General features: G+C 34.1%; 1 protein-coding gene across 2 annotated transcripts in view; it reads right to left on the reverse strand.

Annotated features, from left to right (window-relative positions):
* Nucleotides 1-2,156: 2,156 nt before the first annotated feature.
* ARHGAP24 (Rho GTPase activating protein 24) overlaps nt 2,157-12,244 on the reverse strand; it is a 102,652-nt gene continuing 92,564 nt past the window's right edge. For both annotated transcript variants that reach the window (XM_074272859.1, XM_074272860.1), the window contains 4 exons: nt 11,195-11,268; nt 9,222-9,343; nt 6,288-7,254; nt 2,157-2,938 (listed from right to left, as the gene is read on the reverse strand). In XM_074272859.1, the coding sequence (XP_074128960.1) occupies nt 2,695-2,938; nt 6,288-7,254; nt 9,222-9,343; nt 11,195-11,268 (1,407 nt within the window). In that variant the 3' untranslated portion in view covers nt 2,157-2,694. The remainder of the gene's footprint in view (nt 2,939-6,287; nt 7,255-9,221; nt 9,344-11,194; nt 11,269-12,244) is intronic.

The raw sequence follows: 12,244 nt of genomic DNA on the forward strand, positions 1-12,244 counted from the left end.
GAGAGAATTATAAACATATTGATCATAATAATATTAAGAACAACAAAGATCATATGATTATAATAATGGATGCAGAAAAAGTTTTCTGACAAGATAAAAAACCAATTTCTTTTAAAAACATTAAAAATATAGAAAAAACAGCTTTCCTTAATAATTATTTTTGAATATCACATTACAATTTAACATATAACAATTATATCATTATTATGATTACATCATAATTATATCAATTATAATGATTGTAACAATTATAATATTAGTATTATGAAATTAATATATTTTAAAAAGATCATCAGTATCTGTAATGGAGATAAACTAGAGGTCTTTTCAATACAATCAGAGATGAAGCAAAGGTGTCCATTAACTATTATTATTTGATAAAATATTAAAAATAATTACATTGATAAAACAAGAAAAAGAAAATGAGAACTTTAGAAAGTTGACTAAAATAATTAAAAATAATAACTTTAGAAAAATTGATATAAAATAAACCCACATAAGTGATCAGTCTTTCTGCATATCAGTGACAAAAGCCAGCAAAAAGAGAGAAATTCCATTTAAAATAACTATACATAGTTAAAAAAATACTTCTGATCTGCTTGCCAAGATAACACACAGGAATTATATGAATGTAGCACTATTTAGACAACTATAGATAGATTGACATAACCGAATATGAATTGCTCATGAGTAGACTGAGTCAAAATCATAAAAATGGAATTTCTCTAGAGAAATAATAAATAAAAAGTGGGGGAAAAGGGACGGTCTAGTAGTACCACATCTTAAAATACCCTATAAAACAGCAATTGTGAAAAATGGAGCTGATTATTAGGATAAATTAATTATACAATATGAAGCAAATGAGCACAGTTGCAAGAAATTTGATAAAGCAAAGATGCCAGTTATTGGTACTTATTATTTAAAAAAAACTGTAGGGAAAATTTTAAAGTATGCTAGCAGAAACTAGGTATGTATTAGCAATTTACACCATATACCAAGATAAGCTCTATATGCATATGTAAATTAAACATATAAGGCAAGTTAAACAAGAAAGGCAAGGAAGAAATTACTTATCAGGGATCAAAGAACCATTAATAGCAACAATTTTGATATATAAAATTGAAAAAGTTTCTATACAAATAAAATCAATGCTGCTACTAAAAGAAAAAACAGGAAATTGGGGAAAAAATTCTAACATATATGAATAACTGAGTCAACTTTATAAGAATAAGATCCTTTCCTCATATTATAAATGATGTGAACATGATAAATGAGAAATGATTCTCCAAATTATAAAAGGATATGAATGGCATTTTTCTGAGCATGAAACCCAAGCTATCAATTGTTATGTAAAAACTGTCTAAATCACTAATAATTAGGAAAATGTGAATTAAAACTCTAAAGTTTTACCTCTTAATCTATCAGATTGACAAAATTAATAAAAATAAAAAAGGAAAATGTTAAATGCTAGAAACACTATGGGAAAACACTTTTGATACAGCTGTGAACTTGACCAGTCATTTTGGAAAGCATTTGGAAACCATGCTACAAAACATTATTAAATTAGTGCATACCCTTTGGCACAGCTATAACATGATCAGCACTATACTCCAAAGAGCTCAAAGAAAGAGGAATAAGATTCACACACACACACATACACACACACACACACACACACACACACACACACACACACACACATTTGGAGCAGCTTTTTTATGGTGGCAAAGAAGTAGAAACTGAGGGGGGTGCCATCAATTGGAGAAGGCTGAATAATTTTTAGAAAGGATGATAGCAGAAAAACCTGAGAAGACTTTTTTGAATTGATGCAAAGAGAAATCAATAGAACCAAGAAAAATTTTATACAATAACAACAACCTAATAAAGGCAAACATCTTTGAAAAGTGTGGGAACTCTGATTGATGCAATTGACATTAATTCCAGAAGACTCATGATGAAAAATGCTACTTAACACTTGACAGAGAAGTGAAGGAATCAGAATGCAAATTGACATATATAATTTTTGGTTATAGCCAATGTGACTTGTTTTTCTTTCTTCAAAATCTTTTTATTTCTTTATCTTTCTCCATAGAGGATGAGTTGGTAAAATTTTGTTAATTAAAAAAATTGATTAAAATATTAAGATAACCCCAAGGTTTTTCATACAGATTATATTTTTATTAAATTATTTACACAATTTTTTGTTCATGGTCAAATTGTACAACCACAAGTTATCTCTTGACTTTAATCACTTTACATGTGTATGAAAAGGCACAAATATAGTATTCTCATTTTTATTTCCTAGCAAAACGAGTAACAAAAACTTCTGAGCTGCAAAATAAATCAATGAAACATAATTCAAAAAATTGTGCATTGTAAGAAAGCTTGATAGAAAATTCAGTTGATTTGCCAGTTTAAATACAGCTTTCAATTCTAGATGACTTTAAAAAGAAATGACTATATGTGTCAGATTTTTATAGTTGATGGTGGCTTGTTGGAGCATTCAGGAGTATAGTCCAGCTTTGATTAGTTTACTTTGAAAGACTAGATGATTTTAAATACTGTATTTTTTCTCTTTCCAGGATTTATAGTGCTGAATGCTTTTATCAGTTAGGTTACCAGAATATAATATGGTATAATAATATTTCCATTGTAATTCTTTCCAAAAATGCCAACCCACACAATAGAGAAAGCTCATTGGATCCAGATAGTGTTATCTCTTTCAGTTCTATGGGGTTCCACAGTCAGTTCCCCAAATGTAGAAAAAAATTGCTCCATTTCTTTCTGCAATATATTATTTCTTTTCTCTGCATCTTCTTTTGCTCTCTCAGCATTTCTCATTTTGATCTCTGCCATTGTGAACTTTTTCCTCTCTTGATCCAGTTCCTCATGGAGCGTCATCATTTCCATTTCCAAGGTCAAATTCCGTTGCTCTAAACTGCAAGGGGGTAAAAGGCATAGAATGTACTCAGTAAAAACAGAGAACGGATCAAAGATCTTGAACAAATAATACCAAGGCTTAATCTTCCTCTCCCCCCTTTTTCAAAAGAAAAAGCCCAGGAGATTTAAGTGTCTTGTTTCAGTTGACACTGACTTGTTTTCAGTTGACAGTTCTAGAACTGTGAACCCAAATCATTTGAATTCCAGTGCTTCTAGCCTAGAACTTTGTCTTATCTTTCTCATTATGAGATAAAAATCAGACTTATCTGAAGAACTAATTTTCTTTACAGGAAGCTATGGTTTTGCTTTATTTCTTTATGTTTTACAAGGCTTTTGTCATTATTATCAATTTGTTATTTGTTATTTTTCATTTTTTTTATCAATTTGTTATTAAAACTCTGTAGAACAGAACACTTATTTAAAGATGGAATGACATTATAGACAGATCAACATCATGTAGTCAGCTACTTGCAACTCAGAAGGTGATACTGGAATCATTTTTAGCTGGATCAGGAGGCTTCCCAGGAAGTTGAAATTTTATTTTTTTCTTTAGGAAATGAAAAAGATAAAGTCTGAGTAGATATATTTGCTAAATTTGAAAGGAAAAATTGTAGGGATGCTATTTGATATTGGAGTTCTTAAATTCACTGTCAATAAGTTATTCCTGTACCTTTTAGTTTAAAACTTAGTTCCATATTGCCAATTGTTATTATTGTCATTGCTAATTATTGGTTTCTATAATTATGATTGATAATTGACATTCTTAATGCCAAAAAGTAGCCTTTTAATGCTGACAGAAGAGAGCTTCTTAGTCATCTAGTCTAACCATTCCTGTAATAACATACAGGTTTCTTGAGATGAGTAAATAAACACATTGTAAATTAAAAACTCTAGCACTATTCCTGAATATACTACAGTCATAAATTCAGTCCTCTGTGGCTATCTTCCCCTTTTATGACTCTATATGCTTGTGTTCTTACTCAAAATTTGGCAAGTCTTCGCTACCTTCTGAAACAAAAAGATAATATTGTTATACACAAGAAGTACCTATCATTCATGATGACAACAGGTAAAATTTCTTTACTTTCCCCATCCCATAGTACCACATTGACTAAGGCCAGTAAGAGAAGTAAAAAATAAATATAATAAGGGGCTTTGGGCTTCTTTCTCATTTTGCAGATATGGAAACTGAAGTCTGGCAAATTAATACTTTATTCAAGCTCTCACAGTTACTTATTATTAGAGCTGGAATCCAGGGTAAACCCTAATTTGTTGCTTTTTCCATTACATTCAAAGATTCATATAATAGAACCAATTTGCTGAGTCATAGTTTCCTTTCCTATAAAATGATGATAATAATATCTGAAATGTCTAGCTCATAGGGTTGTTATGAGGCTCAAATAATATATTATTAAATTTTGTTATTATTACTTTAGCCAATAAAAATTAACATGTTGCAGACAATAATCCTCAGTCTTCTTAGCCCGGGCCCAAATTTTTTGGAACATATTTTTTCCCCCAATTCCGTTTTCCCAACTAAAGCACTATTCAGCTGCCCAAATGAGTGTTTCCATAAGGGAATTCCTTCCTGGCATTTCCTAGGAAATATATATTTTTTTCAGAATTGCAAGCAAAAAATTAGTTGAGAAATAAGGGAAAAGTATAATCATTAAAAGGCTAAAAATCATTGTAAAAACTTGACTTAGGGCAGCTACTTGGTGCAGTGGCTAGATCACCAGCCCTGAAATCAGGAGGACCAAATCTGGTCTCAGACACTTCCTAGCTGTGTGACAAGTCACTTAACTCCACCTCAGCCAAAAAAAAAATTTTTTTTTGACTTATTTCAAAGGAATATATGGATATCAAGTCAAAAACAAGAGAAAGAAACTCCTGATATACAAAGTTAAAGTTAAAGATTAAAGTTAACATTTCTGGAAATCAGGACAGAAGCACATAGAAGAAAAAGAGTAAAGTTAGTCTTGCTTATAACAGTTATAGTGTTTTAATTGCTTTCAAGGTCCTGTCAGCTCCTAATGGTGAGTTAATTTTTGCACATTGAATATTAATAAATTTATGTATGTAGTGCACTTTATGCAAATTGTATGAGTAGTATTAAAAAAAGTAACAACTTTTGGAAAAAAATAAGTGTTTTAACTTGGCAATCTTGATATGTGATTCTATATGGTACTATTCCCCTTTCTGGGAGATCTGAATGTTAAGTTATCTGAATATAACCTGGTGTTTGCTTATTTGTAAATATTAACAAATTCAATATTTGCATTTTTCCAACAATTTTAGATATCTATAACAATGCATATGAAGTATTGGAAAAATAACATTAAATGCATTAAGAAAGACAAAAGAAATCAGTCTGTTGCCAGAAATCAGTCTATTCATTGCCAATATTATATTGGTTTATACTAACAGTAAACCATGATTTTTTTTTTTTTTGGCTGAGGCGATTGGAGTTAAGTGACTTGCCCAGGGTCACACAGCCAGGAAGTATTAAGTGTCTGACACCAGATTTGAACTCGAGTCCTCCTGAATTCAGGGCTGGTGCTCTATTCACTCACCACCTGGCTGTCCTCATGAGTTGTTTTTTTTTTTTTTTAAACAAAAAGCCTCTTCAACTTTTAAAATAACCCTGTTGCAGAAAAATTATTTACTGTTTATTCTATGGTAACTCATTATTATTTAAACTATGTCATGAAAATATAGAATAACTAATAATTTCAGTAATTCCTGAGAAATCTCAGAAATATTTATCAACTCCCAATAATTAATATTTATCAAGAATGCAAAAACACTAACCCAGATCCACCATAAATAGGGTTAGTCCAATCAGAAAGGTCATCCTTTCTCTATGTTCCTTAGTTTGGCCATTTTCTCTTAGAAAGTTCTTAAGGCCAACTGCTTTATATAATATATAGTAACTAATGACAGTTTTAAGAAATTAGGATCCTGCAAGCTTGACTCAGATAATTTTATTATTGTTCCCAACTATTTCTACTGAGAGAATTAATCAAATACTAGGGGTTTGTTGCAAAGGACATAGGGGCATCAAGTCAACCACAAGAGAAAGAAACTGATGTACGAAGTTAAAGATTAACATTTCTGGAAATCAGGAGAGAGGCCCACAGAAGAAAGAGAGTCAAGATCTAATCAGTTAGTCTTGCTTCTAACTGCGGTTATGGCTGTATGATAACATTGCAAAGATCGGTAACTTTCACGCATCAGTTCCTCTTTTCCTTTCCTTTCTCTCTCCTACTTGCCCCCGGTTTTTTGGCACACAGTCCCTTCAGCACTTGCCACTTCACCCTTCTCCCTGGGACAGCGCTTGATGTTACCTCTTTATCCTGGATTCATACTCTACTTTCTGTTTATTTATCTCCTCTTTTAGGCTAGACACAAGGTTGTGCAGGGCCCCGGGGTGGCTGGTTTCAGAGGCGTGCCCGCTGCTGGAAGCATGGCTCCTGTGATCCCCCACAGGGCACGAGGGCTCGTCCGGGGAAGACCTCTCCAGCGCGGGATCTTCACAGTTTGGCCCACCGAAGTCATGGTCCGGCCCGGAGGTGGAATTATCGGAAAAGGATATTTCGCCCAAGGAGACGGACCAGGTGTCTTCGGAGTTCACGGTGGAGAACTGCTGCTGGACGTTGTCATAGGTCGAGAGTCTGTTGGGCTGCTCCAAGTCCCCCACGGGGTCTTTCTGTCTGCTGTCCCTCAGGGTCACGGAGCCCCCGCAGGGCCAGCTTAGGCCGGGGCTGCGCGCGGCGTTGGCAAGAGCGTCCGAGCTCAGGACGCCCCCACGGACTCCTCCGTTGTGGACACTGCACGTGCCCATTTTGGTGCCTGCCCCTTTGAGGGAAGAAGTTCTCCGGGTCTGTAGGCTGCCGTGGGAAGAGTACTGAGCTTTCTCGTTACTCTCGGCAGTGCTGAAGGAGCCATTGGTGACTATTCCGCTGCCCTTGCTAAAGGCGGGATTTTTTTTAACTGTGAGAGCCGGACTCCGGCAGACGTCATATCTCTGTACACTAGTGGGTGGGCTATTGGCCTTGGTCCCTGGCAGAGCCAGGGGGGACCCGCTGTCTATGCTGACTCTCGGAGGGGACTCAAGCTTCTCCCAAGAGCGCCTTATGCTCGCTGGGTCCTTGGTCTGATTCTGTCGCTGGTCAATCACCGATGTCCTATGAATTTTACTGTTATTGTCGCCCAGGACATTTGGGTGCTTGGGCTGAAACTCTACGTCTTTGGGGAAAAGTTGCTTGTGTTTGCCAATTATCACGGACAACAAGTGTTGGACCACAGCAGTTCCTGGAAGAAAATACAAAGGAGTATCTATGAGTAAAAATAGTTTAAAATGAATAATTAAATTTTCTTTTGTTGAATTTTCTTATGTTTCATTCATTTGTTGTTAAAATTATGGAGCCCAGGGACTTAGTTGTTAACAAAAAAAAAAAAGAGAGAGAGAGAGAGAGAGAGAGAGAGAGAGAGAGAGAGAGAGAGAGAGAGAGAGAGAGAGAGAAGAGAGAGGGAGAGAGGGAGAGAGAGAGAGGAGAGAGAGAGAGAGAGAGAGAGAGAGAGAGAGAGAGAGAGAGAGAGAGAGAGAGAGAGAGAGAGAGAGAGAGAAAACCGTTATCCAGACTGGTTTGGGAGATACGTTCACTTTGATATTTGAATGGGAGACATCTTATCACCATCTCAAGAAGAAAACAAAAATAGCTTTCTGTAAATTGGGGAATGGCTAAATAAATAGCAGTGCATGTGCAATAGAGAAGCATGGAACAGTTTAATCCACTGACGCCAAGTCAAATAAGTGGAGCCTGGGAATGATGTACACATCAAGACAAAATCAATGTAACTGGGAAAGATCATAATCTAAGATCACAACATGAGGGAAAACTTTCTAACAATCAGACATATCCAAAACAGAAGCGGTGACCGCAATCTATCATTACTGGAAGCATTCAAGAGGAGACTGGATGACTACTTGTTTAGGATTTTGTAGCAGTTTCTTTTACGTGGCTAGTTGTTGCTTGGGATAAAGAGTTGGATTTCCAATCAGAAGAGCCCAATTCTAAAATCAGCCTTAGACATTTACTAGCTGAGTGACCTTAGGCAAATCACTTCTCCACTGTCTGCCTCTGTTTTTCTCATCTGTAAAATAATAAGAGCAACTACCACAAAAGGGATAGCGTAAGACTCAAATGAGATATTTGTGAAGCACTTTGCAAATCTTATAAAGCACTATATAAATACCAGCTATTATTATTATTATTCAATTAAGATATATTCTGATATCCTTTTGAACTGAGACTGTAGTTCTATATATAATATAGGGTACCAAATTAACTGCCTAACTCCCAAAGAGTATTTTTTCCATGTAGCAAATCAGTCACAAATGGAATAACATTTGCTTCCTTCACAATTGACAATTATTCAAGACGAAACTCATCCAGAACACTGAGAATGTTTGTCCAGAACTGTTTCTTGGTTTAGAAAGAGGTGGGATTATCCATTCTGAAGAGCAATTTGAAACTATCCCCTAAGGGCTATCAAAATGTGCAAACCCTTTGATCTAGAAGTGAGTGTCTCTCCTGGGCCTATATGTCAAAGATCATAAAGGAGGGAAAGGGACCCCCATGTGCACAAATGTTTGTAGCAGTCTTTTTTGTGGTGGCTAGAAACTGCAAACTGAGTGGATGCCCATCAGTTGGAAAATGGCTGAATAAGTTATGGTATATGAATATTATTGTTCTATAAGAAATGATCAGCAAGATCAGAAAAGCCTGGAGAGACTTAAGTGAGCTGATGTTAAGAGAGATGAGTAGAACCAAAAGAACATTGTGCACAGTGTAACAGTGCATGATGATCAACTGCGATGGACATGGCTCTTGTCAACAGTGGGGTGATTCAAGACAATTCCAATAGACAATTCCAATAGACTTGTGATGGAAAGAGCCCTCCAAATCCAGAGAGAGGACTATGGAGTTTGAGTGTATAGTATTTTTACCTTTTTTGTTATTTGCTTGTTTTTTTCTCTCTCTCTTTTTTTTTTGTGTGTGTGTACAGCATGACAAATGTGGAAATATATTTAGAATTGCACATGCTTAAATCTATATTGGATTACTTGCTGTGTAGGGGTGGGGGAAAGTGGGAAAGGAAGAAGAAAAATATGGATCACAAAGTTTTTCTAGAGTGAATGTTGAAAACTATCTTTACATGTATTTTGAAAAATAAAAATATATTATAAAAAAAGAAACAGGTGGGATTTGTCTTACCCTCCATAATGGTTCTAGGGTCTTCTATTTTGGGACGCAGGATACTAGAACCAAAGACAGCGGCCAGGTTCTGCACGCTTGTTTTGTTAGCATTTGAGTAGGTCTGGACTTCATTCAAAAAGCTGTTTGATGTCAGAAAAGAAGTAGAATACAGAGAGATTGATGTTGTCAGTGGAAGATCATGGGATCATTAGCCAAATAACTATTACCTCTGGTTGTTTTCTATTTCCATGGAAATTCATTGACAGAGCACTAGAGGGAGTAGGATGAATGAGTTAACAGACTTATTGGAGAATTAAATTATACAATAAAAAGAGAGAAAATGTGCCAGATTATTACTGGACTTGATGAAGTCATATTCTGTTCATCTCAACCTGCCAATGAGCCAATTGGGCTTGGTAGTTTGGCACAGAATTACAAGGACCAGGGCTTCATTAAAACCATACTTCTGACACATACTGACCCTGTGGGAAAGTCACAACTTCTCTGTACCCCAGAAGACTCTTTAAAACTGGAAGCTACAAGGTAATTGCAGCATGCAATAACAGAAAGCCTTATCTCTCCAAGAGTACCTACAAAACAAACATGAACCAACAACCCCACCCCAATACAGCACATATGAAGTATAGGGGTAAAACCTTTGCCATTTGTCCTTCTGGTTGCAGATGTTCTTCCCTTATTGTCCTTCTGGTTGCAGATGTTCTTCCCTTACTTTCCAAATTGTCTTTAGTTATACAAAAGCTCTAAACAATTATTTTGCTCTTGGTGATATATGAGAAATATACATTGAGCTGATGTTATTTAATATAGATGTGAAATATCCAGATATTTTGGGTTTTAGAAAATGTATCTATTTTTATGTATTTGCTATTGTTTAAGGAAGCCTAATATATACATTACATATATATGCACGTGTATTTTATATATATATATATACACACATATGTATATGTATATATTATATATATATATATATATATATATATATATATATATATATATATATATATATATATATCAGTCTAAAGTTGAAAGTAGTAATTCTCCAAAAGTAGAGGTTAAAAGTTGTTAAACCTATTTATGGGCAATTAGGTGGTACACTGGATAGAGCACAAGGTAGATTTCTTTTTCTGAGTTCAAATCTGGCCTCAGACAGTTACTAGCCTTGTGACCCTGGGCAAATGATTTAACCCTGCTAGCCTCAGTTCATCATCTGTAAAATGAGACACTCCAGTATCTCTGCCAAGTAAACCCCAAATGGGATATCAGAGTTGGAGATCCCTGAAATAACTCAACAACAATTAAATCTATTTAACAATAACAAAGTTGTTGGATAAAACTAGATTCTTCTGCTGGAAAGACAAAGAACCTTTGCTTTTACTTATAAAAGTCATAGCATCAATTGCATTTTACACAGATATTTTCATTAGTAATGAAAGCTATATAGTTAAGATAATTATGATGGGAAACTAGGTTTTCCCAGAATCTTGTTAGCATCTTCAAGATAGTCCCAACTTTCAAAACACATCCCAAGTTTTGGTGTGAAATAAAAGAGGTTATATTTCCCTTATAAAAATGTACTCATGAAAATCTTTGTTAACTCCTTTTCATGCGTAGCCCATCATGGGATTCTCTCTCCCCATGGAGTCTTCTTTTTAATGGTTTCTTTCTCCTTGTGATTTCTACTAGGCAACTTGTCTTTCCCCTCATTAATTCATATAATAAATAGTAGTCCCTTGTAATCTGTAATGGATGTCTGACTTTATTTCTTCAAGTAAATTGAACCTTTATTATATATTATATAATATTCGTTTTACAATGTATTGTTCTCCTGAATCTATTTCTATTTTACCACTCCCCTTGCATATTTTACCACTTCAAAATGACAAGTTCACACAGTATATTAATGGCAAAGCTAACAAATTAAATTAATGATCAGGCTAATGCTTATTACATTTTTTAAAAGTTTTTACCTGCATATGTACTTAAGGAGATTATAATTAATCACTGGCAAATTTTTCACCTGCTTCATTAGTTCCTTAACCCCCTATATAAGAAAGAAAAAAAAGACAAATTATGTTTTTTTCAGAAAAATCTAATATATCTATTAAAGTATATGAAGAATAAGTGTACTGTCTTTTTATTCCATTTTCAGAAGAATCTATTTTGAAAAAAATGGGTATCATGACATTATTACTATGTATTACTGTATTTTATGTTATAATATCTCCCTGTAACTCATTTAATTTTATGAGTTTCTCTGTTCTAAATCCAGCTTGCTTATACAGTAGGATCTTTGTGATATTTTAGTGAAGTATTTTATTAATATTTTATTAAACATTTTTGCATTGATCTTCAATAGGAATATTTTTTTCTGCTTTGACTCTCTCTGGGTTAGATATTAAGACAATATTTGTATGACTCTTTTCCTCCCCTGCAGTTTTTGTAATATTTGAATCGTTCTTTAAATGTTTCAGACAATTTGCTTCTGAAGTCCATCTTCTTCTGGATTCTTTGGAATTTTATTTATGGTTTATTCAATTTCTTTCTCTAAGATAGGATTGGGTAGGTCCTCTATTTCTTATTCTGCCATTCTGGGCAATATATATTTTACAAATATTCATTCACTTCATTTAAACTGACAGTTTCATAGGCACATAATTAGACAAAATAATCTGTAATAATTTCTTTACTGGTTGTTAATTCACCTTTTTCATTTTTGATACTGTTTTACTTTTTTTTATTTTTAAATCATTAGCAAACAGCTTTTTTATTTTATTGAGGTTTGTGGTTAATACCCCCCACCCCCCAAAATTAATTGTTTCAAAAGAGAAAAATCAAAACCAGCCTCTAGTTTTATTAATTCAATGGCTTTTTTGTTTTCAATTTTATTAATCTCTTTGGTTTTCAGAATTGTAATTTGGGATTTCACTTTTTAAAAATTTTTCTAAATTTTTTTAGTTGCCTGCCCAATTCATTGATCCATATTTTCTCTCTTTTAATTGATAAATAAATTTTCTCTA

Source organism: Sminthopsis crassicaudata, chromosome 6, assembly GCF_048593235.1.
Source record: "Sminthopsis crassicaudata isolate SCR6 chromosome 6, ASM4859323v1, whole genome shotgun sequence".
Classification (NCBI taxonomy): Eukaryota; Metazoa; Chordata; class Mammalia; order Dasyuromorphia; family Dasyuridae; genus Sminthopsis; species Sminthopsis crassicaudata.